Below are 22,114 nucleotides of genomic sequence, written 5' to 3' on the forward strand. Positions count from 1 at the left end.
TTGGGGGGGGTCTAGTCTGTTTGGTGTTCTATAGGCTTCTTGTATCTTCATAGGCATTTCCTTCTTTAAGTTGGGAAAGTTTTCTTCTATGATCTTGTTAAATATATTTTCTGTGCCTTTGAGTTGGTATTCTTCTCCTTCCTCTATCCCTATTATTCATAGGTTTGGTCTTTTCATGGTGTCCCAAATTTCTTGGACATTTTGGGTCATGACTTTGTTGGTTTTAGTGTTTTCTTTGACTGATGAATCTATTTCTTCTAACGTATCTTCAACACCAGAGATCCTCTCTTCCCTCTCTTGCATTCTGTTGGTTATACTTGCCTCTGAAGTTCCTGTTTGTTTACTCTGATTTTCTATTTCCAGCATTCCTTCTGCTAGTGTCTTCTTCATTTTTTCTATTTCCCTCTTCAGCTCTTGGATTGTCTCCCTTGGTTTTTCATGATTTTCATTCAAGGATTTATTGTTTTCTTCTGCTTTAATTGTCCTTTCCTCTAGTTTTTTATAGCGTTCTTCCTATTTTTTGTTTGTCTATTCCTCTACTTTATTTTTGATTTCTTCTATATAAGGCTCTAGCCTCTTCATGATGTTACTTATAAGGTTGTTTTCTTCTTCTTCCATTCCGTGATGTTCAGGTCTAGCTGTTGGAGAAGGGCTAGGTTCTGGTGGTGCTCTATTGCTCTTTATTTTGTTGTATGTACTTCTGCCTTGATGTCTGCCCATCTACTCTTGTGTTCGTTCTTGGTCTTATCAGTGTACTTGGTCCATACAGAGCTGACAGATTTAGGGAGCCTCTCTCTGGTCCAGATGGAAGCTCTGGGCCAGATGGGAGCGATGGTCCAGATGAGAGTGCTGGCTGGATAGGAGCTGGGGGGCTGGACTCTGAGTCTCAGGAAGTCCCTGGGGTCTCCTTATCTTGTCCAGATGGGAGCTCCTCTTGTCCAGATGGTAGTTCCTCTGGTCTCTGGTCCAGGTGGGAGTTCCAGGGCAGAATGGAAGCTTGGGGCTGGTCTCTGATTCTCAGGAAGGGGTTGGGGTCTCCAGCAGATGGGTGTGGGGGCAGGGTGTGGAGACTGCAGGGTCTGCCTGCAGTCTTGGAAAAGGGGAGCCTTCCTGCAGGGCCCTCCGATTGGCAGGAAACTGGGGCCAAGTTGGTCAGGTCCTCCCGGAGTGGCCTGTGTCCAGCAGTGGGACCCAGGCACAGTCGCAGTATGCTCTCTTAAGCACTGGGCCATCTCTCCAACCCTTAGACCCTGAACTTGAATGCTTACTCACTCAAGTGCCATGTTGAAATGAGGCCGTATGATGTAAGCCTAGACTTTATGCCAAGGGCTAATTAAGTAGGAGTTGGGGGAAGATTGGATGAGCTGGATAGAGATTAAGTGGAGTCCAGGCTTAAGAAATCTGAGTGTCAGAGCTTGTAGGAGGGGATTTAAAGGAGGAGGTGATTTGAAAGGCATCATGCTTGCAGTGCTGAGGAACTGTCTAGATCATATATGGGTAGTGAGGTAGATAAAATCTGTTTATCAGAGAATAGTGGCTGAGTGGCTGCTGGGAGAAGACTGCTTGGATAAAGATTCTCACCCATCTATGCTTTAGTTGTGTGAACTTGGAGCCCCTAGCTAACAGCAGTGTGCCTCAATTTCTCCTCTGTAGAAGCTCCAATACTAGTACCTACTTTTGTAAACAGCGGTGGAGCTTTCTGTCCTGTTCACTGGATTCCAAATACCCAGCAGCTGCTTCCCAAATTACCACACAGAGGCTTATATTATAAATGCTTGGTCGATGGCTCAGGCTTATTACTAACTAGCTCTTACATTTAAATGAACCCATTTCTATTAATCTATTTATTGCCACATGGTCTGTGGCTTACCAGTCCTCTGGCATCTTGTTCCTTGGGTGGCTGTCTCATGTGAGTCTGTCAACCCACCCTCCTTCCTCTGAGTCCTCAGTTTGATTGTCCTTATCCTCCCTTGCCATAGGCCCAAACAGCTTTATTATCAACACACTTTCACAGCGTACAGAAGGACCATCCCACAACATACTTTATAGGGCTGTTGTGAGGATTAAATGAGTTAGATCACCACAATTTGGTGAACAATTTGGGATGAATAAAGTCTCTAGGGAGGAAGGATACACTATTGTCGTCATTAATCTACTACATTAATGCCCATGTAGTGACACACACCTGTAATCCTGGTGCTTGGGAGGTAGAGGCAGGATGATTAGGAGGTCAAGGACTTCCTTGACTACATTATGGATTTTAGGCCTGCCTGGAGTACATGAGACCTTGTCTCAGTGCCCACTGACATCCCCTCCTTTTTTTTTTTTTTTTTTAATCTTTTTGAGACAGGGTTTTTCTGCAGTCCTGACTGTGCTGGGACTCACTCTGTAGATCAGGGTGGTATCAAACTCAGAGATCCACCGGCCTCTGCTGGGATTAAAGGCATGTGCCACCCCCACCCCCCAGTTTTGTTTTGTCTTTCCCCTAGATTCTAAGTTATTTGTGCTAGTTGGGAATGAAACCAGTGTGACTTATGCTGCTTAATAAGGCAGCTATTTCCAAATCCAGCCTCTGGCAGTCTTTAGTCTTGTGACAATATTTTCTCCATTAATTATGTAAAGCAGATGAATTACTCTGTTGCTTAGTGTGACCTTTCTAAAAGGCCAAGAAGGCAGGAGGAAGATGATGTGCAGGTCATGCTTGGTGGCAGAGTGCACTTGCCTTTGCTAATACAGACTGACTCAGGGTGGAATGGGAAGTCGGGTTCCTCCCGTGCCCACTAGGGGGCTCTCTTGCTCTTCCCCAGGCCTTTCTTGTACCTGAGGAAGTTTTGTCCATGATGCCTTTTACTGAGCATGAAGAATCTGTATCCTTGAGACACAGAGTTACAGTTGAGAGTGAGGGGGTTGGCGATTTAGCTCAGTGGTAGAGTGCTTGAAGGCCCTGGGTTTGGTCCTCAGCTCTGGGGAAAAAAAAAAGAGAGTGCGGAAGCTGGAAGCTGGTATTTTACCACGGGTCCATCCATGTTTGTCGTTGGCTCTCCTTTTCTCGTCCTTTCTGCCCATTAGACTTGCTGTTGGAAAACATCCAGGGAAGAGGAATGGGCAAGCTTTGTTTATTCCCAGGTGCATTTACACAACGAGACACTCAGAAAATAGCCCCTCTGTGTGTTTCATGGCTCTGTCCTCTGCCCACATTCAGCATGCTCTGCCCTTTCCTGATTTTGTTAGGGGTGGGGGGATCAGTCAGTCCTAGCCCCTTATAGATCGAGGTCCTAGAATGCTGCAGCTGCCCTGATACTTCTTGTAGCCTTTGAAGTGGTTGAATGTCTCTGGGGCCAGATGGAAGCTTCTCGGGTGTGCTCCGAAGGTGTTCATCAGAATGAGTGTGAGTGCTGCTTTGTCCGTTCTCGGGAAGCTCTGGTTGTGCAGGCGGGGTGTGCCGGACCTTCCCTCTTCAGCCACTCCATGCCGGTTTGCTGTGGTGAGAGCTGTCCACGGATGTTTTAGTTTACTTAGCCTTTGGAGATTACCTTGTTCAAAATTAGGAGGAAGCAGTGGCAAGTGCCCCACCCCTTCTTTTTCAGGCAGCTAGTTACCCTGTCTGAAGATGGCCAGTGTTACTAAAAGAGCTGTGTGGTCTGTTCTGAGGTGATCTTCCACAGAAACAAAGGTCGAAACTCCTCTGCCGTCCCCACTTTAACCCAAGTAATGGCACAGTGTGCTTGAGCTGTGTTCTGCCTTCTCTCATCTCAGCTTATTACATGCTGACTCACAAGAGACTAGATCCCTGCTAGTGGTCATACGCACACCAGCCTTGTGCTAGCATGGGAGGACTAGACGAAAAGATTCCTCTCATTTTACAAAGTGACATTAAAGTGCTGCCCACATTCAGAGCACCGTTTACCAGTATGGGGAACCAAGTACGGCCCCTGTTCCCTGCACCAGGTTCATCACCCTTTGATAGTTGGCCAGTGTATCTCACTGTAGGATATGTGTGTTACAGACATTTTATGAAGGCCATATATAGTTAGCTAAATCTCATTGCTGAGTAGTCCACTGTCAGTATGCATGTATAAACAAGCATGTAACAATTCATGCTACTCTGTTTGCATGTGTGTATGTGCAGAAGCCAGAGGACAAGGTTGTGTGTCCTGTCTTCCTTTGAGTCAGGTCTCTCACTGAACCTGGAGCTGGACGATGGCTAGCAAGCCTCAGCAACTGTCGTTGCTTACTCTGGTGATCAAGTAGTCTTTTTAAACACTGGCTTTTTGGGATTGCTCTTTTTTTTATTTTTTTGGTTTTTTGAGACAGGGTTTCCCTGTGTAGCTTTGCACCTTTCCTGGAACTCACTTGGTAGCCCAGGTTGGCCTCGAACTCACAGAGATCCGCCTGCCTCTGCCTCCCAAGTGCTGGGACTAAAGGCGTGCGCCACCACCGCCCTGCGGGATTGCTCTTTTAAAGAAGTACTTGTTCAAGTCTTTTACTCACTTTTCTTTTGGGTGTCTTTTACTTAGTGACTTGAGAAATTGTGTTCTGATGTGACTCCTTTGTCAGGTGCATGCTTTGTGAATATCTCCTACTCTGGAGGACTTTCTGGGCTGCTGGTGTCACTAAAATACCTGGGAGGAGTGGGGTCTGTGTAGCACAGTCTTGGGGGTCCCTGTAGAAGACACGGGAGGATGAAGAGGAGCATCCAACTTTGACTCTTACTGATGGCCAGTCAGGCGAGGGGAACAGCGTGAGCAGAGGCACCAGGGTGGGATGAAGCTGGCACACTGGGTACACAGAGTAAGCCATGATGTAGTGGAAGAAGTGGTGCCAGAAGGAACAAAGATAGCCCTGGTTTCTTTCCGGTGCTGTGTGAGAGAGCAGGGCTTTAGTTCTGTGTTTTGTCTGGTGCTATTTGTGATGTTTGCTCCCAGGGACCCTGGATGTTTGCTTTGTCTTGGGAAGCTGGATCTCAATGTTCCTATTCTTCATTCCGCAGGTGTGGTGGATACAGGCCTGTTCATCAACATGGCTGAGAAAGTCTACTTTGGGATGCAGGATGGCTCAGTGAATGTGAGGGAGAAGCCCTTCTGACCCTGTGAGGAGCAGGGTGCTCATCTTGAGTCTCCAGCCCAGGCACAGTGGACATGCCTCTCCAGGAGCCTTTGCCTTAATGTACCTTAATGTAGCTGTTCACAGTGCCAGAGGGACAGCTGGCCATGGGTGGGTGAGGGGGTGGTCAAATCCAGTCTTGTGAAGTATTGCTATGTGTCTTTTTAAAAAGAAATTTAAATATATATTTTTACTATTAAGATATTCAGTTTTTTTTTATAAAATAGAACTTGATTTTATGTTTTATATGAAACATTTACTAAAACAAAAAAAAATGTATAAATGAAAACAGGTGGTCAGGACTGTCTCTGAAAGCTTTGACTTGACCTGCTGGTTAAGCTTCTGAGGTTTTGGATTTGCTGAGAAATAACAACCCAACATTTCCTTAAGCCAGCCAGCAGTGTCTCCTGATGCCTTATGGAAACCCTGCTTACTTTCTTGCCATACTCTGTTCTGTCTTGAGGTTGTTTTCATTGTGTCACTCCCAAAGTTACGTTTTCAGATGAGGTTTACACAAGTCTGAGTGGAGCATCCGGGTTTGTGGTGACTTGGGGATACACTCCCAGGCGAGAATGCACCTTCTCTGGGACCCTGGCTTTGCTTGGGTCCTGCTGTTGGGACCTCATGGTGGGAAGCTTTCTCCTGCTGGCAGTGCATAGCATGGTATGAGATGTGCAGCACTTACTTTTTGTTGTTTGAACGATTTTCTTTCTGTTTATATTGTTTTGTTCCTCCAATAACACTTGTGTGATTTGGCATCAGAAGCTGTCGCTTCTCTGTGCTGTTTGAAGGTTGAAATAAACATTTTTGTGCCATTTTGACCCTTGTGTTTACTGTGGATATTGCACTGATGAGGGGATCAGTTTTGATCACCTGGTTTATATCAGATAAGAGTGAGAGCCACTCAGGAATCTGAGACAGGCCAGGCAAATGCTTCTGTTCTGGCAGATTATCATCTCCTTTTTGAAACAAGGACCTGTGAGTTCCGGAGACCTTTGCTGCAGTGTGGATTTTCTCCGTCCTCGTGAGGGCAGCAGAGCCGAGCACATGTTTGCTCATTCTCAGCTGCTGTATTCGACCTTTAGTCATGGAAGTTGATCAGCAGGAAAAGAGACTGGAATTTTCTCGTTTCCCTTAGTCTAGTGTTCAGATAAACTGCCTAGTAAGCAGCAGACCATCTAGAAAAAGCTTCATAGAGGAAGGTGACCAGCTCAGTGGTAGTTCTAGAAGGCCTCACGGGTCCATTCTGGTAAACAGCCCTGTGCAGTGAGCCCTGGTTCCCCTCATGCTAACGCTGCATGGTACTCATTGCCTCTGCTTTGACGTTTGAACTCTGTTACGCGGGTTGACATCCAAATTTCTGCTGAATCAAGTCTCACAATAAAAGTTATCCAAGACTGAGCCCTAAGTGGGCATTTTCCAGCCCAGTGTGGTGGCACACATCTTTAATCCCAGCAGAAGCAGGTGGCTCTCTTAGTTCTAGGCTAGCCTGGTCTACAGAGTGAGTTCCAGGATAGCCAGGGCTAAACAGGGGAGCCATGTTTTCAACAAAGGCATTTCCCCCCTTGCTGAATTCTGTTTTTTTACTCAGAAAGTGCTCTCCATGGCTAGCTGCCTCCGGTGCTGTTACGAAGGCTGGGCTAGGAGTGCATTATTTTTAATTGGTTCATCAACAACTTTAGTGCAGAAAGAGCCGAGAAATTTGATAGAGTTAAGTTTTCAAAACAAGCCAGTTCGTGTGGTGTGGATTTAACTCATGGATAAAGATAAACAAGATTAGTTGGGTTTCAGAAACACCTGTTTGCTCCACATCACATGTAAATTTCCTGTTGGCTTCACGGGCTTTGGCACGTGATCAAACTAGGGCTTTTGAATGTTAATGTGCGGTTTTTCTTCTCTTCGAGAAAAACAAAACACCTGGTAGGTGAGATAGGGCAATTTAGAGGTAAATTTTGATTCAATTAAAATGAAACAATTGCCACTAAATTATTAAATGTGACCTTGCAAGTGATTCACTGAAGAAGCCAAGCCAGTTTAGTTTCTGTTAGTATCTTGTGCTCTATCTTAGGCAGGTAGGACAAGTTGGAGTTTGGATTAAAAAATACATATCTTAATATGTATGTTTAAGCTATATTTATGCAACCAGATGTGGTGACACACCTTTAATCTCAGCTCTTGGGAGGCAGAGACAGGCAGATCTCTGTGAGTTTGAGCTCAGCCTGGTCTATATAGTGAGTTCCAGGACAGCCAGAGCTACATAGACCCTGTCAAAAAAGAAAACAAAAATTATATCTGTTTGTGTGAGTGTTTGTGTGTGTGAGTATGTACACACGAATGTAGGTTCCCACAGAGGTGAGAAGAGGCTTTTGGAAACTGGCCTGGAGTTACAGGTAGTTGTGAGCTGGGGTCTTCTGCAATGGCAGAACAGTATGTACTCTAACCCCTGAGTCATCTCTAGGCCTTGAGTGGCTTCTGGGAAAGGTTTGTAATCAAGGCATGCTGCCACCATTCTGGGAGGCATGCAAGAACAATCACAGGGACTTGGGTAGAGTTGACTCAACTAGGCTTCAACTAGGACTCAAAGTGGCGATTTTCCTCTTTGAACTTGTCGTGTGTGCCAGGCCACTATTCTGGAACTTTGACCTGTCATCCCGCAAATCCTTTGAGTGTGCCTGAATTTTCAGAGTGAGAAAGTGAGGTTCAGTTTAGGTACCTGGTTCAGGTTACACCCTGGAAAGCTGAGCAGATTTCTCTGGTTCCTGGCTTCGCTTGTGCTTCTGGGTAGTTGTAGGGTTTTGCCTAACTTAGGTCCCTTGATTCTATCTTGTCAGTTGTAAAAAGTCACATTTGTTAAAGGCCTGAAGGTAGTGAATGGTTGTGTGTGCTTGTGTAAGCTCATGGCTAATCCTGTTTGTTTCTGTATTGTTGAGCTGTCTTTGGAAGAAGGGGAATAGAACATTGTGTGTAACTTAGTTGGAGACTGTTGCTTGTGGTCTGTCACAGAAGCAACACTGAACAACTATTGTTTCTCCCCATCTCCTCTGTGTTCCTCTCTTCGGAGTTTTCTCTATGAAATGGGCCATGGGCCACTGTAGGCTCATGAGAGAGGGGATTATGAGTTCCTTTTAGCCACAGGCAAGTGATGGATCCACTGCATGGAGGGCAGCTTGCTGTGGGTAGCTTTTGGGATGTCTTGGTGTTAAGTCTGAGAAGATCTGTGTTTGTGCTTGGTCACAGTTAGTAAAGATGGAGGATTTGCCCAGGGCCAAGTGCTGGTAGAAAGAAAGCAGGAGTGATTCTTTGGGCAGGCATCTGAACATTCTTCCTTACATGGGAAGAAGAATGGAGAGAGGCTAGAGCTGTGGGCCTTGTAGGAAAGCAGCCATGATTAGCCAGGATAGGGCTGTCTGGTCCTTTTTATGACTTTGGTGGTGTTCCTGTTTTTACCTGTGTTCAGATATAATGTGGAGAGTGGCCTTGCCTAATAGCCCCTGGGATTGTTTATGCCCACCAGAAGGGTTCCAGGGCTTAGGTGTGGGTGTCAGGCTGACTGGTAGCCACCCCAAGTCCTGACTGAGAGCCAGACCAGTTGTGCAAGCCCAGACACTATTTCTTTTCCTTGAGATCCAGAGGGCCTCAGCCTTGGCTTAGCCATTCTTCACACCTGTGATTAACTGGCATTGTGCACTTGCCATGAACTGGGCACTGGCGTGGATGACTTGGTGTCTCAGAAACCCCATGTTACGGCTTCAGCCTCCAGACTTCATTGGGGCTGCAACAACTTCTTGTGCCCCGAGATGCCTGACTGCTTACTTCCTGTCACACGTAGCAGCTGATGCAGCCAGATTTAGGATTGCATCAGCCTTCACTCCACTAACCCAGTAATCAGATGATGTTTTGACAGGTTCAGTGTCATTGGTTTTTTTCCAGTAACTGAGTTGAATCACAGAATTGCAAAACACTCCAGTATAGCTTAGCAATGAACTGGACACAAGTAGGTCTCGGCAGGTAAACATGCAGCCATGCTTTGAGAGACAAAACAGTGATTGGCTGGGGTTGGGTGGAGGCACAGTCCAGGGAAGGAAGGAGAGGTCTCCTTTGCAGAGGTGACTCCATTGTTTACTGGACAGTTGTTAGGCAGGTTGATGAATACAATAAATTGAGGTTGAAACCCCCTTCTGTTATGGTGGGTCATTGAGAGCTTTGGCTTGGCCACAAGGTGGGAAAGGAAGTAGCTGTCTCAGGGAGCTGAATTCCTGGCTGGTGGCATCACCGTGTCCCCTGAGGGGATGGTTTGGCACCCCAACTTGAGTTCCAAAGAGGCAAGTGTGTTAATTCTCATGTTATTTCAGAAGCTGGTCTTCATGGAGACTCAGGCTGGTCTGCCGTCACTGATGAGTCCCGATGGCCCCAAGATCTGATCTCTGGGTGGGTTGTACTTGAACCCTGTCCCTCTGCACTGAGGACGCACCCTCCCTCCTCTGCAGTCCTGCCAGTGGCATTCACAGAGCTAGCTCTCGTCCGGACTGGGTGCCAGGGCTGCACCGAGAGTCTTGGCAGCATTGCCCAGTAGAAATGTCGGTCACGTGATTTAAAACATTCCAGTCACCACACTAAAAGAGGGGTGAAGCCGGTTTCAAAATAGTTAATCCTAAATGTCTAAACTGCTGTTTTAACAAACAGTATTTTACATTCTTTTCATATTGCATCTTCAAATACATACATTTTACTTTAGGTTTTGTCCTGGACTGGCCACACCTTTCAGATCTAGTTGAAATTACAGTTAAAGCAGTTTCCATTGCAAAAGGGAAAAATTGTAGCAACAACAACAACAACAACAACAACAACACACACACACACACACACACACACAAAGTATTTGAAAAGTCTCAAAGGGTTATGGGGACAGATCACCTGTGGTGTGGAACCAAAGTACATCGTAAAGGTCATTGACATGGTCCGGGAGAGACAGCCATCTCTATATAATTGTTCTTATATAATTGTTATGAAAACAGAACAGTCAAGTTCTTTAACATGTACAGAAAACTGTCACAGGCTGGTTTACACTTTTACAACAGCTTTGGAATTAACTGGGGCACTAACTAACACAAAGATGTCATCACCCAGGGCTAAGGTATGCTCACAGAATTAGGCCCAAGGATCTGCCAAACCCAATGGAAGACGTTGCATTGCCACAGTGTCTAAGTCAGGAGAGACTCTCTTCGCTTCTGTGTTTAAGAATGGCAGAGATACAGAGAAGTCTGCCTGTTTGTAATGGGACGGAAAAGTCCACCAGACTAGATACCACATGCAGAACGCTTCCTTGAACTCATCCAGAAATAACAAAGCAGCTTGTTAGGAAAAGTGTGCTTAGCTATTCTCCCTGCTTCAACACTGGCATGGAAGGGGGGAGATAAGAATGGTATGGACCCCTCAGAGCTGCTAGAGAAGACACCAGGTTCTAGGTGAGTGGATTAAAAACATGGACTCCCCCTCTTCTCTCTTCCACATTTGACTAGAATCGTGCCTTTAAAAAACTAATACTAAATGTGACATTTCAGAGCTATTACCATAAAAAATCGATCACATCTCCCTCTGCTGATTTCAGAGGACATAGCTTGGTGGTACAAAAACCAACAGGAAACCATGCCTGGGTCTCTGTAGCTGGCTGCTAGTCCCCAGATGCGGGCTTTTGTGGGCATGCCACGATGTTGGTCCAAGGAGGAAGGGTTTCTGCAGTGGCTGTGCACATACCACTCGGAGCATGAGAATCCAGCTTCTGTGGAAATGTGCAGTGCGCTTACAAAATGAAAACGGTCTTAACAAGCGCAGGACATCACTGTCTGAGATGGTTTGCCTGTGATCTAGTGAAACTTGTCCTGTCTGCTTGTAGAAGCCTCATTCTCTGTGATTCTTCTAAACAGCAAAATTCCCAGTCCTCTGGGGGCCTCTGGAGCAGTCTTAACGTTGCCCAGGTTTTGGCATGTATCACCAGCACTTATTTTTATTGTTAAATAGTATTCTCTCGTATGTATATCTTTTTTGCTAGCTGTTGAACAGTTAGTTTTTTTTTTTTTCTACTTCTCTATATTGTGACTACAGAAGCCCTAGGCACTTGCATGTATGGCTTTCCATATTTTTGCTGTCTTTGATATATTTGTGTGTAAGCACAATATGGAATGTCTATTATGTATAAATTTATACCACTGAAATTCTCCTTTCTTCCTGATTACTTTTTAAACCCATGCTTCCTCCAGGCAGGCAGGCAGTGGTTCAGGGAGGGTGTCCTAGCTTTTTGTAACTTTCTGTTTTCAAGGCACAAAATGCTGGACTGTGAGATATGTCCTCCTGCTAGGGACTCTTCTTATGTATGGGTCTTTTCTCCAGAGATGTCACACAGGCCCAGGCTTGGCCGATTAGCTGCTCCTGCTTAGGGCTTGAATCCTAAGGAAGTATCTCAGCTCTGTCCTGATGCCTTAGAGCACCTCAAATGCTGTAGCCTAGAAAGCTGCCAACTTCTGTTTGCTCACAGTCCTGCAAATGGAACAGTGACTAGTGCGTGAGGCTTCAACTCTGGAGTGCTTGAACCAATACTGGACTCTGGGCGTTGCCTGGGCCCCCTGCTCTCTGTGGACCTTCTTGGGCCTCCTCACCACCATGGAGTAGATGGACTCTAAGGAGTTATGTTAGCTTTATATTACTGTGACTAATCACCTCAGATAATCAGCATAGAAGCAAAGGTTTGGGGACTGGCAAAACAGTACATCCTGTCAGGAACACAAGACTAAAGAAGCTGTGTACTTCATAGTGGCCAGGAAGTGGAGGGAGGAGAGGCCTCATGTCCCAGTGTTCCCTTCAAGGGCATGCCCCACTAGGCTTCAGTTCCCATAGGTTCTTTCACCTCACAACAGTACCACAGGCTAGTGTCCAAATCTTTAACACGTTGGCCTTCGGGGGGACACTTATCCAATCATAGCACGAAAGGTCTTATGGAAGCCACAGGCCTTCCTCAGAAAGTATACAGCATACACCTATTATTGTACCTCCCAGTAAGGAGCTGGAGAAACAGACTCGATTCGCCCATGAGAGAAGGCAGTGCAGTCTCCTCATTGTCAGGGAACGACAAAGACAGGGATGGTTTACCAGGCATTTGGCTGGTGGAAAGGTCAGGGATGCCCTGGGAAGGTCACCCCATCCAGGACAGCACAGTCAGCTGTGCCATCTTCTATAGGCTGTTTTAGGGCGGGAGCCCGGCTGTTGTCATTTGCCAGGCTCTATTGAGTCTTCCTAATTTTTGAACTCAGTTTTCTGGCACTTAGAATCCCATGCTATCCTTTTAACAATTCCCTTTTACTTAATGCCGCCACAGCCAGCATCTGTGTGCCTAAGAACTTGATACCCTAACCTCTAAGAGCTAGTGAGAACGCAATAGCAAGAGACAGGATAGTTTACCAAAGAGGAAACACCTGAAAAATGTTCCGCCTCGCTAACAACGAACACAAAACACCTCAATTAAACAGCAGCGGCAGCGACATGCCCTTACTGTCTCAACGTCAATAATCTAATCCGAGCTGTGGAGGGATGTGCAGAGGAGCTTGCCCAGCTCGCTGGGGTTGCAAGCTCTTTCTAGCCTTTCTTGCTGGAGATTTTTGCCACTAAGTGCCAAGAAGCAGAAAATGTCCCACTCGTTTTCAGTTACTTGTAGGAAACAGCCTGTGCAACTACATTGAAGGGGTGTGAAGAACTTCATCCCGATGTTACATTTGAGCAAGTATGGAAACCTAAATGATGTGAATCAAGATGTGATGTTATATTATTCAGTCTTGAAGATGGAATTCTTCCCTGGGGATGCAGCTCAGTTGGTAGAGTGTCTGCCTAGAGTGCTCCTAGGTTTGACCCCCACTACCACAGGCCTGTATTCCCAGAACTCAGGAGGTAGAGGCAGGAGGATCAGAAGTTTAAGGTCATCCTTGGCCAATCTGGGCTACATAAGACCCTGTCTCAAACAAAACAACAACAAAAGGAATCCGTAAAGAACTATATTTAGTGACCCATATAGCATAATTTTGAGTGGTTATTATACAGATTGGTCTTGATGTGAGCAGGTAAGTAAACCACTCAGGGCATTTCAAACAATGTCATTGTGGGACCTCCTTCATAGGGACAAAGAGCAGGGAACCCATCATTAAGCTGAAGGGATCCAGAGCCAAGCAACATCAGGGTTGCGAGAGGTTGTCTCACAGCCTCGAGGCTATGCACTTGGTGGGAGCAAGAGTCCCGGCTACTGGAAAATTCCACCCCCAGGCAGAAGGGGTGAGCGAATGTCCTGGCTTGACCCTTGACTCTTTAAACTTGCCAATGCCTCCCATGGCCCAATCTAGTGAGGATGGGGACCAGGGCAGAGGCATGAGACTGGAAGTAGATGGAAGATGACCACTGCAGAGTATGATCTCAATTATTGTAAAAAGATACATACCAAACGATGTTAAGAGGAGTCTGCACACCTCATGATGTCATTGTTTTTCTCTGCAGAGTAGTACTCCATTGTGTATATGGAGGAGGGGCTTGGACCTGCCTCAACTGAATGTACCAGGCTCTGCTGACTTCCCATGGGAGACCTTGCCTTGGAGGAGGTAGGAACGGGGGGAGGGTGGTGGGTTGGGGGAAGAAGGCTGGGGGCTGGGGGGGGTGGGAGGAGGGAGGACAGGGGAATCAGAGGTTATCGATATGTAAAATGAATAGAAAATCTCTTAATAAAAAAAAGGAATAGTTGTCTTTGCTGATGGGTTGATAGCTGCCTCTTATTTCTCTGATTCTTTGAAGAACCTAAACAATATTATTAACATTAAAAATGGAAGTGTGAGAAATGTGTGAATGAGAATTGCCAAATAAAAATTTAAATAGGTTAATGCCAATGTAATGATGGCTGTGACAGAGTTAAATGGTGACATTTTAGATAGTCTCTTTCAAGGGATTTAGTGGCCTTGGAGCTTTGTGTACCTCAAGGCAGTAGCCAGCAGGGGGCGCTCCAGCCCAGCACGTCAAAGGCCTCCTGAGCAAGCTGGGCGGGATTTCTGTGCCACAGCAGAGTGGGATCTTGGGGAGATGTGTGTGGCCTCATCAGTCCCTGTCCCTAAAAGCTTATTATCTTTGTCTTCATTTCAGAGCAATCCGTCCTCTTGGGGAAAGTTATTGCCATGGTTCTTCAAAAAGCTAAGCTGAACACCGCCGGAACTCATGGGTTCTTCCTGGTTCCTTTGGGGGGTGTTCGGCGCATGCTCATGTGCTCATCGACCAGAGAGCCTCACTGTGCTGGTTATGCATGGCCTTGTGCTGAGGTGCTTAGGGCTCCTAGCGCTGGATAATACATGTCCCATAAAACCCACTGTGGTGTTCCCCTAGTAAATCCCTTAGGTCTCTCAGTATGTTTGCATTTCGAGTGTTTCTCTACCATCTGACTCCGGGACAATAGCCGGGGCTGTTAACCAGCAAAGCTGCAAGTGTTGTTAGAGTTATGAAGTGATCAGAGGACATTTTCTCTCAGTGAAGATGTGTTATTTTGAGTGTTTGCTACATCAGCTCACTGCCAAGCCCTTAGCTTTGTTCTCCTAAGTGCATAAAGCCACCCATAGCTGAATATGCTGGCTGGGTTGGGGTACAATTCTGCCTGCCTGAAGGCCCCTCACCCGACAAAGCCCTTCAGGCATATGGTTTTCCCATGGACATCTACTGACTGGTCAGGGGTCAGAAGAAGTTGTTTTAGGGAACATGAAAGTTTTCCTGGGGGAAAATGGATCAAACTTCAAACACTGGACATTCTAAAGCTACAGCAGGGCTCACTCAGATCTGAGCACAGCTGAAGTCCATCACGGGCTGCCACCAGGGTCCTCACGGTCATTGCTGCCAACCTGCTGCCGGTGCAGAAACTGAGCAAGAGCTGCGTCCTGGACTCCCACCCAGGCTATGCACCCCTCAAAGGTCGCTCTCTTGGTGTGTGTGGGTGGTAATGGAGGAATTATTGGAAAATCCAAGGGAGGTTAAAGAGACTGAAGGATAATCTTCTGTAACTCTTCATAGCTTGGCTTTTCCAAGCACACCTCCCCTGCACATTTTCCCTAATGGAGAAAGTCTGCCTTAATTTCTGTGGCTCCCTACCAACTTTCTTCCTGAACTTTGTTGTAGTGTTAAGCTTGTGCTTTGGAAAATGAATTAAAATCATGTACAGGAAAGGATTGCTTTGCTGAAACACAAAAATTTTGTGTCAGCAAAATAGAATTTTAAATAACATTCAGTTGGTACCATGGAGAGACGTTTCCTAAGGATACAGCAGAGTGGTGGAGTGTGTCTTCCCTTTATGCCCAAGGCCCCGAGTTTGATCCATAGCAAAAACAAACAGATGAACAAACAAAGCAACAACAGCAACAACAACAGCAGCAAAAACCTCAATAAAAAAACAAAAACTCCCAACCCAAAACAAAACTAAACAAAATAAGGTATACTTGTAATTCAAATTGTTAGAGAACCAAGCCTGGATTCATTAGGTGTGAAAATTGTCGATGAACAAGTGTTATCCTGGCTGCCACTGTTGGCAGAGGCAGACACTGGCAATTCTTGGGATTTTGCAGAGCTGGGGTTTGCATTTCTGGGCTAGTGCCCAAACATCGGTTCCCAAGAATAAATTCTTGTTTTATTTTAAAATTTATTTTATTGAGATATAGTTTACATGCAATAAAACTCACAGGTCACATACTTATTCCTAAAATAAACTGCTGTATAATGTGTCTGCATGTAAAGTTCTAGATGTTTAAAAGTTTCAAGAAGAGAGGAGCCTTTTCTCTGAGTTCTTTTGATTGTGTTTCTAATTGCATGTATGCAACATTCAATGGTTATAAACTCCATTCATGGGCACCCTTTTGTAGGCACCTCACAAGATCACTTCTCATCCCCAGTTTGTATGTAAGTGTAAATAACGGATCCAGAATAGTTACTTAAACACAGGGTTGTTTTCTAGAACACATTTTTTTTTCTGAATAATTTTCCGTACTTAAAATGATCATCTCTTTTATAGTGGTAATTTTATAAGTAAGGATAATTCTAAAGGAATCCTAAAAGTCATTTTTTTGTTGTGTTTTTGAGACAGGGTCTCACTCTGTAGACCAGGTTGAAGGTGTGAGTCACCTGGTCCTGCAGCTCTGATGCTGATAATTAGATAGACTTTCTGCTGTTCGAGGACAGCTCACACAGCCCTCCTTTTTAAAAATCCTGTTCCTTCTCTGACTCACTGGCTTTTGATGTTGACTTGAATTTAAGGAGCTCTCTGTTAGAGATAAGATGCTTTATTAAAAGTGTCTTAGCTTGGGGGACAGGGTAGTAGAGAGGATTATTTTCCATGGCCACTTCTTTGTACTGTTGGAATATTTTGCTAATGGAGTATTCTCCAAAAATTAAATGAAGAAATTTCCAGCAGGCAAATCAGTAAGAACATGTATTCATCTTTAGTTTCTTTTCTTTAACATGTTTTGGAAGTATTCAAGGGTACAAGTAGACACACATCTGTGGGGGTTAGAGAGAAATGGTTTGATTAAAGCATGCACCTTTCCCCAGACATACCCTCATTAATTTATTGTACCTAGACAGTTGTGTAAGCAGAGAACAGGCTCAGAATGGCTTGACCTATGTTTATAGCTTATCTATCGCTTGACAACAAAGAGTAATTGGTGATTCTATTTGCTGTAGGCAGTGAGATCTTACCTTTCTGATTGCTAATTCCATCTGTTAGGAAGCTGCTAGCTGGCATTTTTGGTTAAGTAGCAGCTTTCTACTCCAGGGACAGGCGCAGGCTCCCCATGCTGTGAGATGAGCCACAGAGGGCCCAGCACCAGAGGCCTTGGCTCCATCTCTGAAAACAAGACAGAGAGGTTGAAGCTGTGCTTTCACTGTGAACAGTGGCAAGTTTTTCTGCTCCTTCTAGTTCTGGGTGTTCCTTACTATAAAACACTGTTCAACATCAAGAAGTTGTTAGTATATATAAAGTGTATGTAATGTGCTTGGATCAAGTCACCCACTTCTTGTTCTTGACTTTAACCTCCCTCCGTCCCATTTCTTTTTCCAAATGATCCTCCTTATATGCGCACACCTTAAAAAATACTGGGATTCCTCATGTGAGAGAAAACACGTGCTATTTGTCCTAATATGGCTTATTTTGCTTAACATAATGATTTCCAGTTCCACATATTTCCCTGAAAGTACCGTAATTTAGCTCTTTATGGCTGAGTAAAATTCCGCTGGAGGGGCTGGTGAGGTGGCTCAGCCTGTTAAGGTACTTGTCACCAAGCCTGATGACCTGTGTTGGATCCTGGGAGCTACATGATAGGAGAGAATTAATCCCTCCAAGTTATCCTCTGACCTCCAGAGATCACACACACACACACACACACACACACACACACACACACACACATACACACACACACACACTCACACTCACATATACAATGTAATGAAAAAAATCCTCATTGGGTACGCATGGTATATTTTCTTTGTCCATTCATCCATTGATGGGCACCTCAGTTGATTCATAGCTTGGCCGCTGTGAACACTGCTGTAATAAACAAGCATTGTGAAGGAAGAGACTTTACCACTTGCCTTTAATACAACATATGCTCAACATTTTGTCTGAGTTCTGTTTCTAATCCTCATTTCTAAATACATGCATTTTTTAAAATATAGGGCTTACTGTAATAGAATTCAATGCCACACATATCTCATTAACACGTAGCTGTCCATATTGTCACACAGGCTTTAGAGGCTTCCTTTCACATGATAGGAAGTTCATTGAAATAATTTTCCATATTTCCTTGGCCATTCCTCCTCTTGTTGGTCACTTAGCATTCTACTTATGTTTGCTTTTCTATTTTATGATTGATAGTTCTATGATGTTAGGGATTGGACCTGAAGTCTGGAGCATGCCAGACAAGAGTTGGAACATGAAGCTATATCCCCTGCTTTTTAATGTTCAGTGTTTAGATTTCTTGAACCTACTGAGTTAAAGAGGATGAAATTTTGGTAACTTTTGATATGTGCTAACCTAATTCTCTTTCAAAACATTAGGATGATTTGTAGCACCAATTAAATATTTCATAAGAGTTATTTTCCAACCATGTGAAGATTATTTTGCAGTTTATTTTTACACAGCTGTATCTCTTTTCAAAAAAAAAAAAAAAGAAGGTGAAGTAGGATACAGATGAATTTGCATGTGTGTTGTTGTTTACTGTGAACGCTGAGTTCAGGTACTGAATTCTACAGATGTTTTCTTACTGAGAATTGCAAAAATGACCAATTTAGCTCCAGGCTTCACATATGGACTGAGTTCCTACTTGAAATCATGATTCTGTAAGGTTTTTTTTTTTCCATTTGTAAAGTAGAAACTCTGACTTTCTGTTTCTGTGGTTGCAGGTGCCTGTACAGAAAGAGGGAGCTGAGGCAAGCTGGACCTGCTGTTCTAATTACACAGGGATAAGTAAATTCAACATGGAGTTTGTAAGGAGAGCAGGCCATGGCTTATCGCACATGGAAAGGCCCACCATCTTGCTTCGCATGAAATTAACCCTCACCATCCCTATGAGCATTTTCCAGAAGGTTGCATCATATAATTATAATAGATTGCAAAGAGCTGTTTTTGTGACCATTACTCAATGTTGTACAAAATGTAGGTAGGTGCTTTTAGATGAAGAACATGACCCAGCGCCATTTTGGGGAGGAACGAGAATCAGGAACACGTGTCAAATCTAGTCTTTGTTTTAAAAACATTTATTTCTACCACTGAGCTATTTTAAAACATCTAAGTGTCCATGTCAGCATCCACAGCACAGACAAAGAAAAAGTAGATCAATTGTTTTGGCAATTTTATCCAATTGTTGACACTCCAACCAGAATATTCAGGCATTTCTAGACTTATTGTGTGTTTCCTAACAATTGCTTTATTTAAATAATCAGGGCCATCTCCTACTCTTGTTCTAGAGATGTCTGGGAATCTAGGTATGATTTGGTTTGGATATTCCTCACGGTTTGTGGAGGCCGGGAGCACTGAGGGGTCATGGGTCAAGCTGCATCACAGACTCTGGCCATTGGTCATTTTAGTTCCTCTTTGTCAGTTATCTTTCTTAGAGATATATTTCTCTAAGTGCCTTTTCATTTGGTAAAACATAAAAAATCAGATCCGGAGGGAATACTGCATGGCCTCTTTTCATATTAAAAATCAGCTTCCACAGCAATGAAAGAGAGAGATATCTTGATAGAGGAAGACATCATGGGAATAGGGAGAAACCTGGTTCTAGGAAAATTCCCAGGAATCCAAAAGGATGATGCCAGCTGAGACTACCAGCAATAGTGGAGAGGGTCTGAGCTGGCTTACCCTGGCAATTAGATTGGTGAATACCCTGTCATCATAGAGCCTTCATTCAATAATGGATGGAAGCAGATGCAGAGATCCACAGTCAAGCACCAGAGCAAGCTCCAGGAGTCCTGTTGAAGGGAGAGAAGAGAGAGAGGGATTCTATGAGCAAGGGGCATCAAGATCATGACGGGGAAATCTACAGAGACAACCAAACCAAGCTAGTGCGAATTCATGAACTTTAGACCAACAACCGTGGAGCCTGCATGAGATTGGACTAGGCCTTCTGCATAAAGGAGACAGTTGTGTAGCTTGGTCTGTTTAAGGGGCTCCCTGGCAATTGGATCAGAATCCATCCCTGGTGCATGAGTTGGCTTTTTGGAGTCCATTACCTATGGTGGGATGCCTTGCACAGCCTTGGTGCAGGGGGAAGGGGCTTGGGCTTGCTTCAGCTGAATGTACTAGGCTTTGTTGACTCCCCATGGGAGGCCTTACATTTTTGGAGGAGAGGATGGGGAGTGAGTTGTGGGGAAAACCTGGGGGGGGGCAGCGGGAGGAGGGATGAGAGGGGAATCTGTGGTTGGTATGTAAAATGAATAAAAAAAATTCTTAATAAGGAAGAAAACAACAACAACCCAGCTTCAAAGAGAATGCTGCATAGCCCCCTTTCATGTTAAGGTGATTATTTCCACATTATGCTCAAAGAAAGAATCATGAAAATTCTTCACATTGCCATGCACAGACAATAGCTTATTAGCCATGAAGAGACAAGTCATCCAACCAACCAATTGCCTCCTGTTACAGACAGGCAAACCGGGGCCTAGTGAGTTTTGTTCAGGATTGTGGATAAAGTAGAGTCAGCCATGGGCTCCAGTCTGGTCTCTAGGACTGCACTGTGGCCATTTGATGCTTGTTATGATGCCCTAGTCCATGAGTGAAAACAGACTCAGCAAGTGTTAGTCGTGACTGGGAGCTCCTTAAATTATGGAGCCCTTTGTAGTTAATAAACTCTTTTTTAAAATGTGTTTGTTTTAAATTGATTTTTTGGAAATTTGACATCATACACCTCCAATCCCACCCATTCCCCAGTCCCTCCATATCCACTCTTCACCCTTGTGGCATAACCCCCCTCCCCCAAGGAAAACTAAAAAAGAAATAATAAAAATAAGAAATAATAAGAATATTAATTAATTAAAAAACAAGAAAGAAAGAAAGAAAGAGAACAAAACCAAAAAGTAACAAACCAACAACCAAAAAAGCAAACAAACAAATAACATTTAAATCCTCCATCTTTCCCGCCTCTCCATTGCCTCCTCACTTGTCTTAGTGGCATTGGGAGATGCTGTGTAGAAGTTAATAAACTCCTATACATGCAGAGGCATGGGTATGTAGAAGAAGGTTTATTTAACATTTCATGAAATAGTCTTAATCTACTAGCTTTTTTAAAATAGTGCTTTCTTGTGATTTATGAATTATTAAGGGAAAAAGTCAATGAAAGGAAACTATAGATACTGTTTTTACTTTAGTCATGATCATTAAAAAAATATTAACTTTAACTATAAGCTCTCATTCCTTAAGTAAGGCAACAAATGTGGAAATTTCTGAGGTTCTTTTGGACACTCCGGACATTTCCTTATCTCTGTATTGAGGTTTTTTGTGATGCGTATGTACCTGTGTGTATGCAGGTGCAAGTGAGGTATGTCCATGTATGTATGTACGTATGTACGTGTGGACACCAGAGGACAACCTCAGGTGCCATTCACCTTCATGTTTTTGAGACAAGTACTTTCATGGGCTTGGAGATAGCCAAGAAGGCCAGTCTGGCTAGCCAGTGAGCCCCAGGAATCTAGCCTTTCCAGTCCTGGGATTACAAGTGTGTGTCCTCACTATTCCTGGCAGTTTTTATATGGGATCTGGGAATCAACTTATAAGGCAAGCACTCTACTTACTGAGCTGCATTCCAAGCTCTGAATTGAGATGAAAAACAATTATGTGTCTATGTGTGCATCTCTGTATATGTTGATACCACATGTGTATGGATTCTTATAGAGGGCACAAGAGCATATCAGCTCCTGTAGAGTTACAAGTGATTGTGAGCCACCAGCTGTGGGTGCTGGGTTATTAACCTGAGTCCTCTGCAAGAGCAGCGAGTACCCTTAGGCACCGAGGTACCTCTTCAGCCCCTGGATTGAGATGTTTGATTTCATCATTTTTATGTGAGCGCTGGGGGTTTGAACTTGTCTTTACGTTTGCACAGCAAGTGTTTTTACACACCGAGTCATCTCCCTAGCCCTTCAATTGATTGGTTTTTTTGCTAAAGGAATTGAGTTTGCGGATTAAAAAAAAAATTGTACACAGTAAGTCTTCATCATCAGGTTTTGGTAGAGTAAGATGGTCTAAGACATGATTTAAGCTTAACTTTGAAAAAATCTTTCCGGTTTGAATGGCATATTCTCAGAGGGAAGAAGACAGTGCAGCCTGTGTCACTGGTGAGACACTACAGATGGGACTATTGCTTGTGTTCGGGCGTGAAGACACAGAATAGTGAAGCCTCTCCTCTGAGCGTTGGAGCTCATTTAGAGGTGTTCACACACATTTCTAACAATAAGAAGAGAGGCC

At 44.3% G+C, this 22,114-nt stretch overlaps 1 protein-coding gene across 1 annotated transcript in view; it reads left to right on the forward strand.

The window, feature by feature from the left end:
* The window catches only part of Rpia (ribose 5-phosphate isomerase A), a 30,585-nt gene extending 24,661 nt beyond the window's left edge, over positions 1-5,924 (forward strand). The window contains exon 9 of the mRNA XM_036180274.1: positions 4,991-5,924. Within this exon, the coding sequence (XP_036036167.1) occupies positions 4,991-5,085 (95 nt within the window). The 3' untranslated portion in view covers positions 5,086-5,924. The remainder of the gene's footprint in view (positions 1-4,990) is intronic.
* The last annotated feature ends 16,190 nt before the right edge of the window (positions 5,925-22,114 follow it).

This window comes from Onychomys torridus, chromosome 3 (assembly GCF_903995425.1).
Source record: "Onychomys torridus chromosome 3, mOncTor1.1, whole genome shotgun sequence".
NCBI lineage: Eukaryota > Metazoa > Chordata > Mammalia > Rodentia > Cricetidae > Onychomys > Onychomys torridus.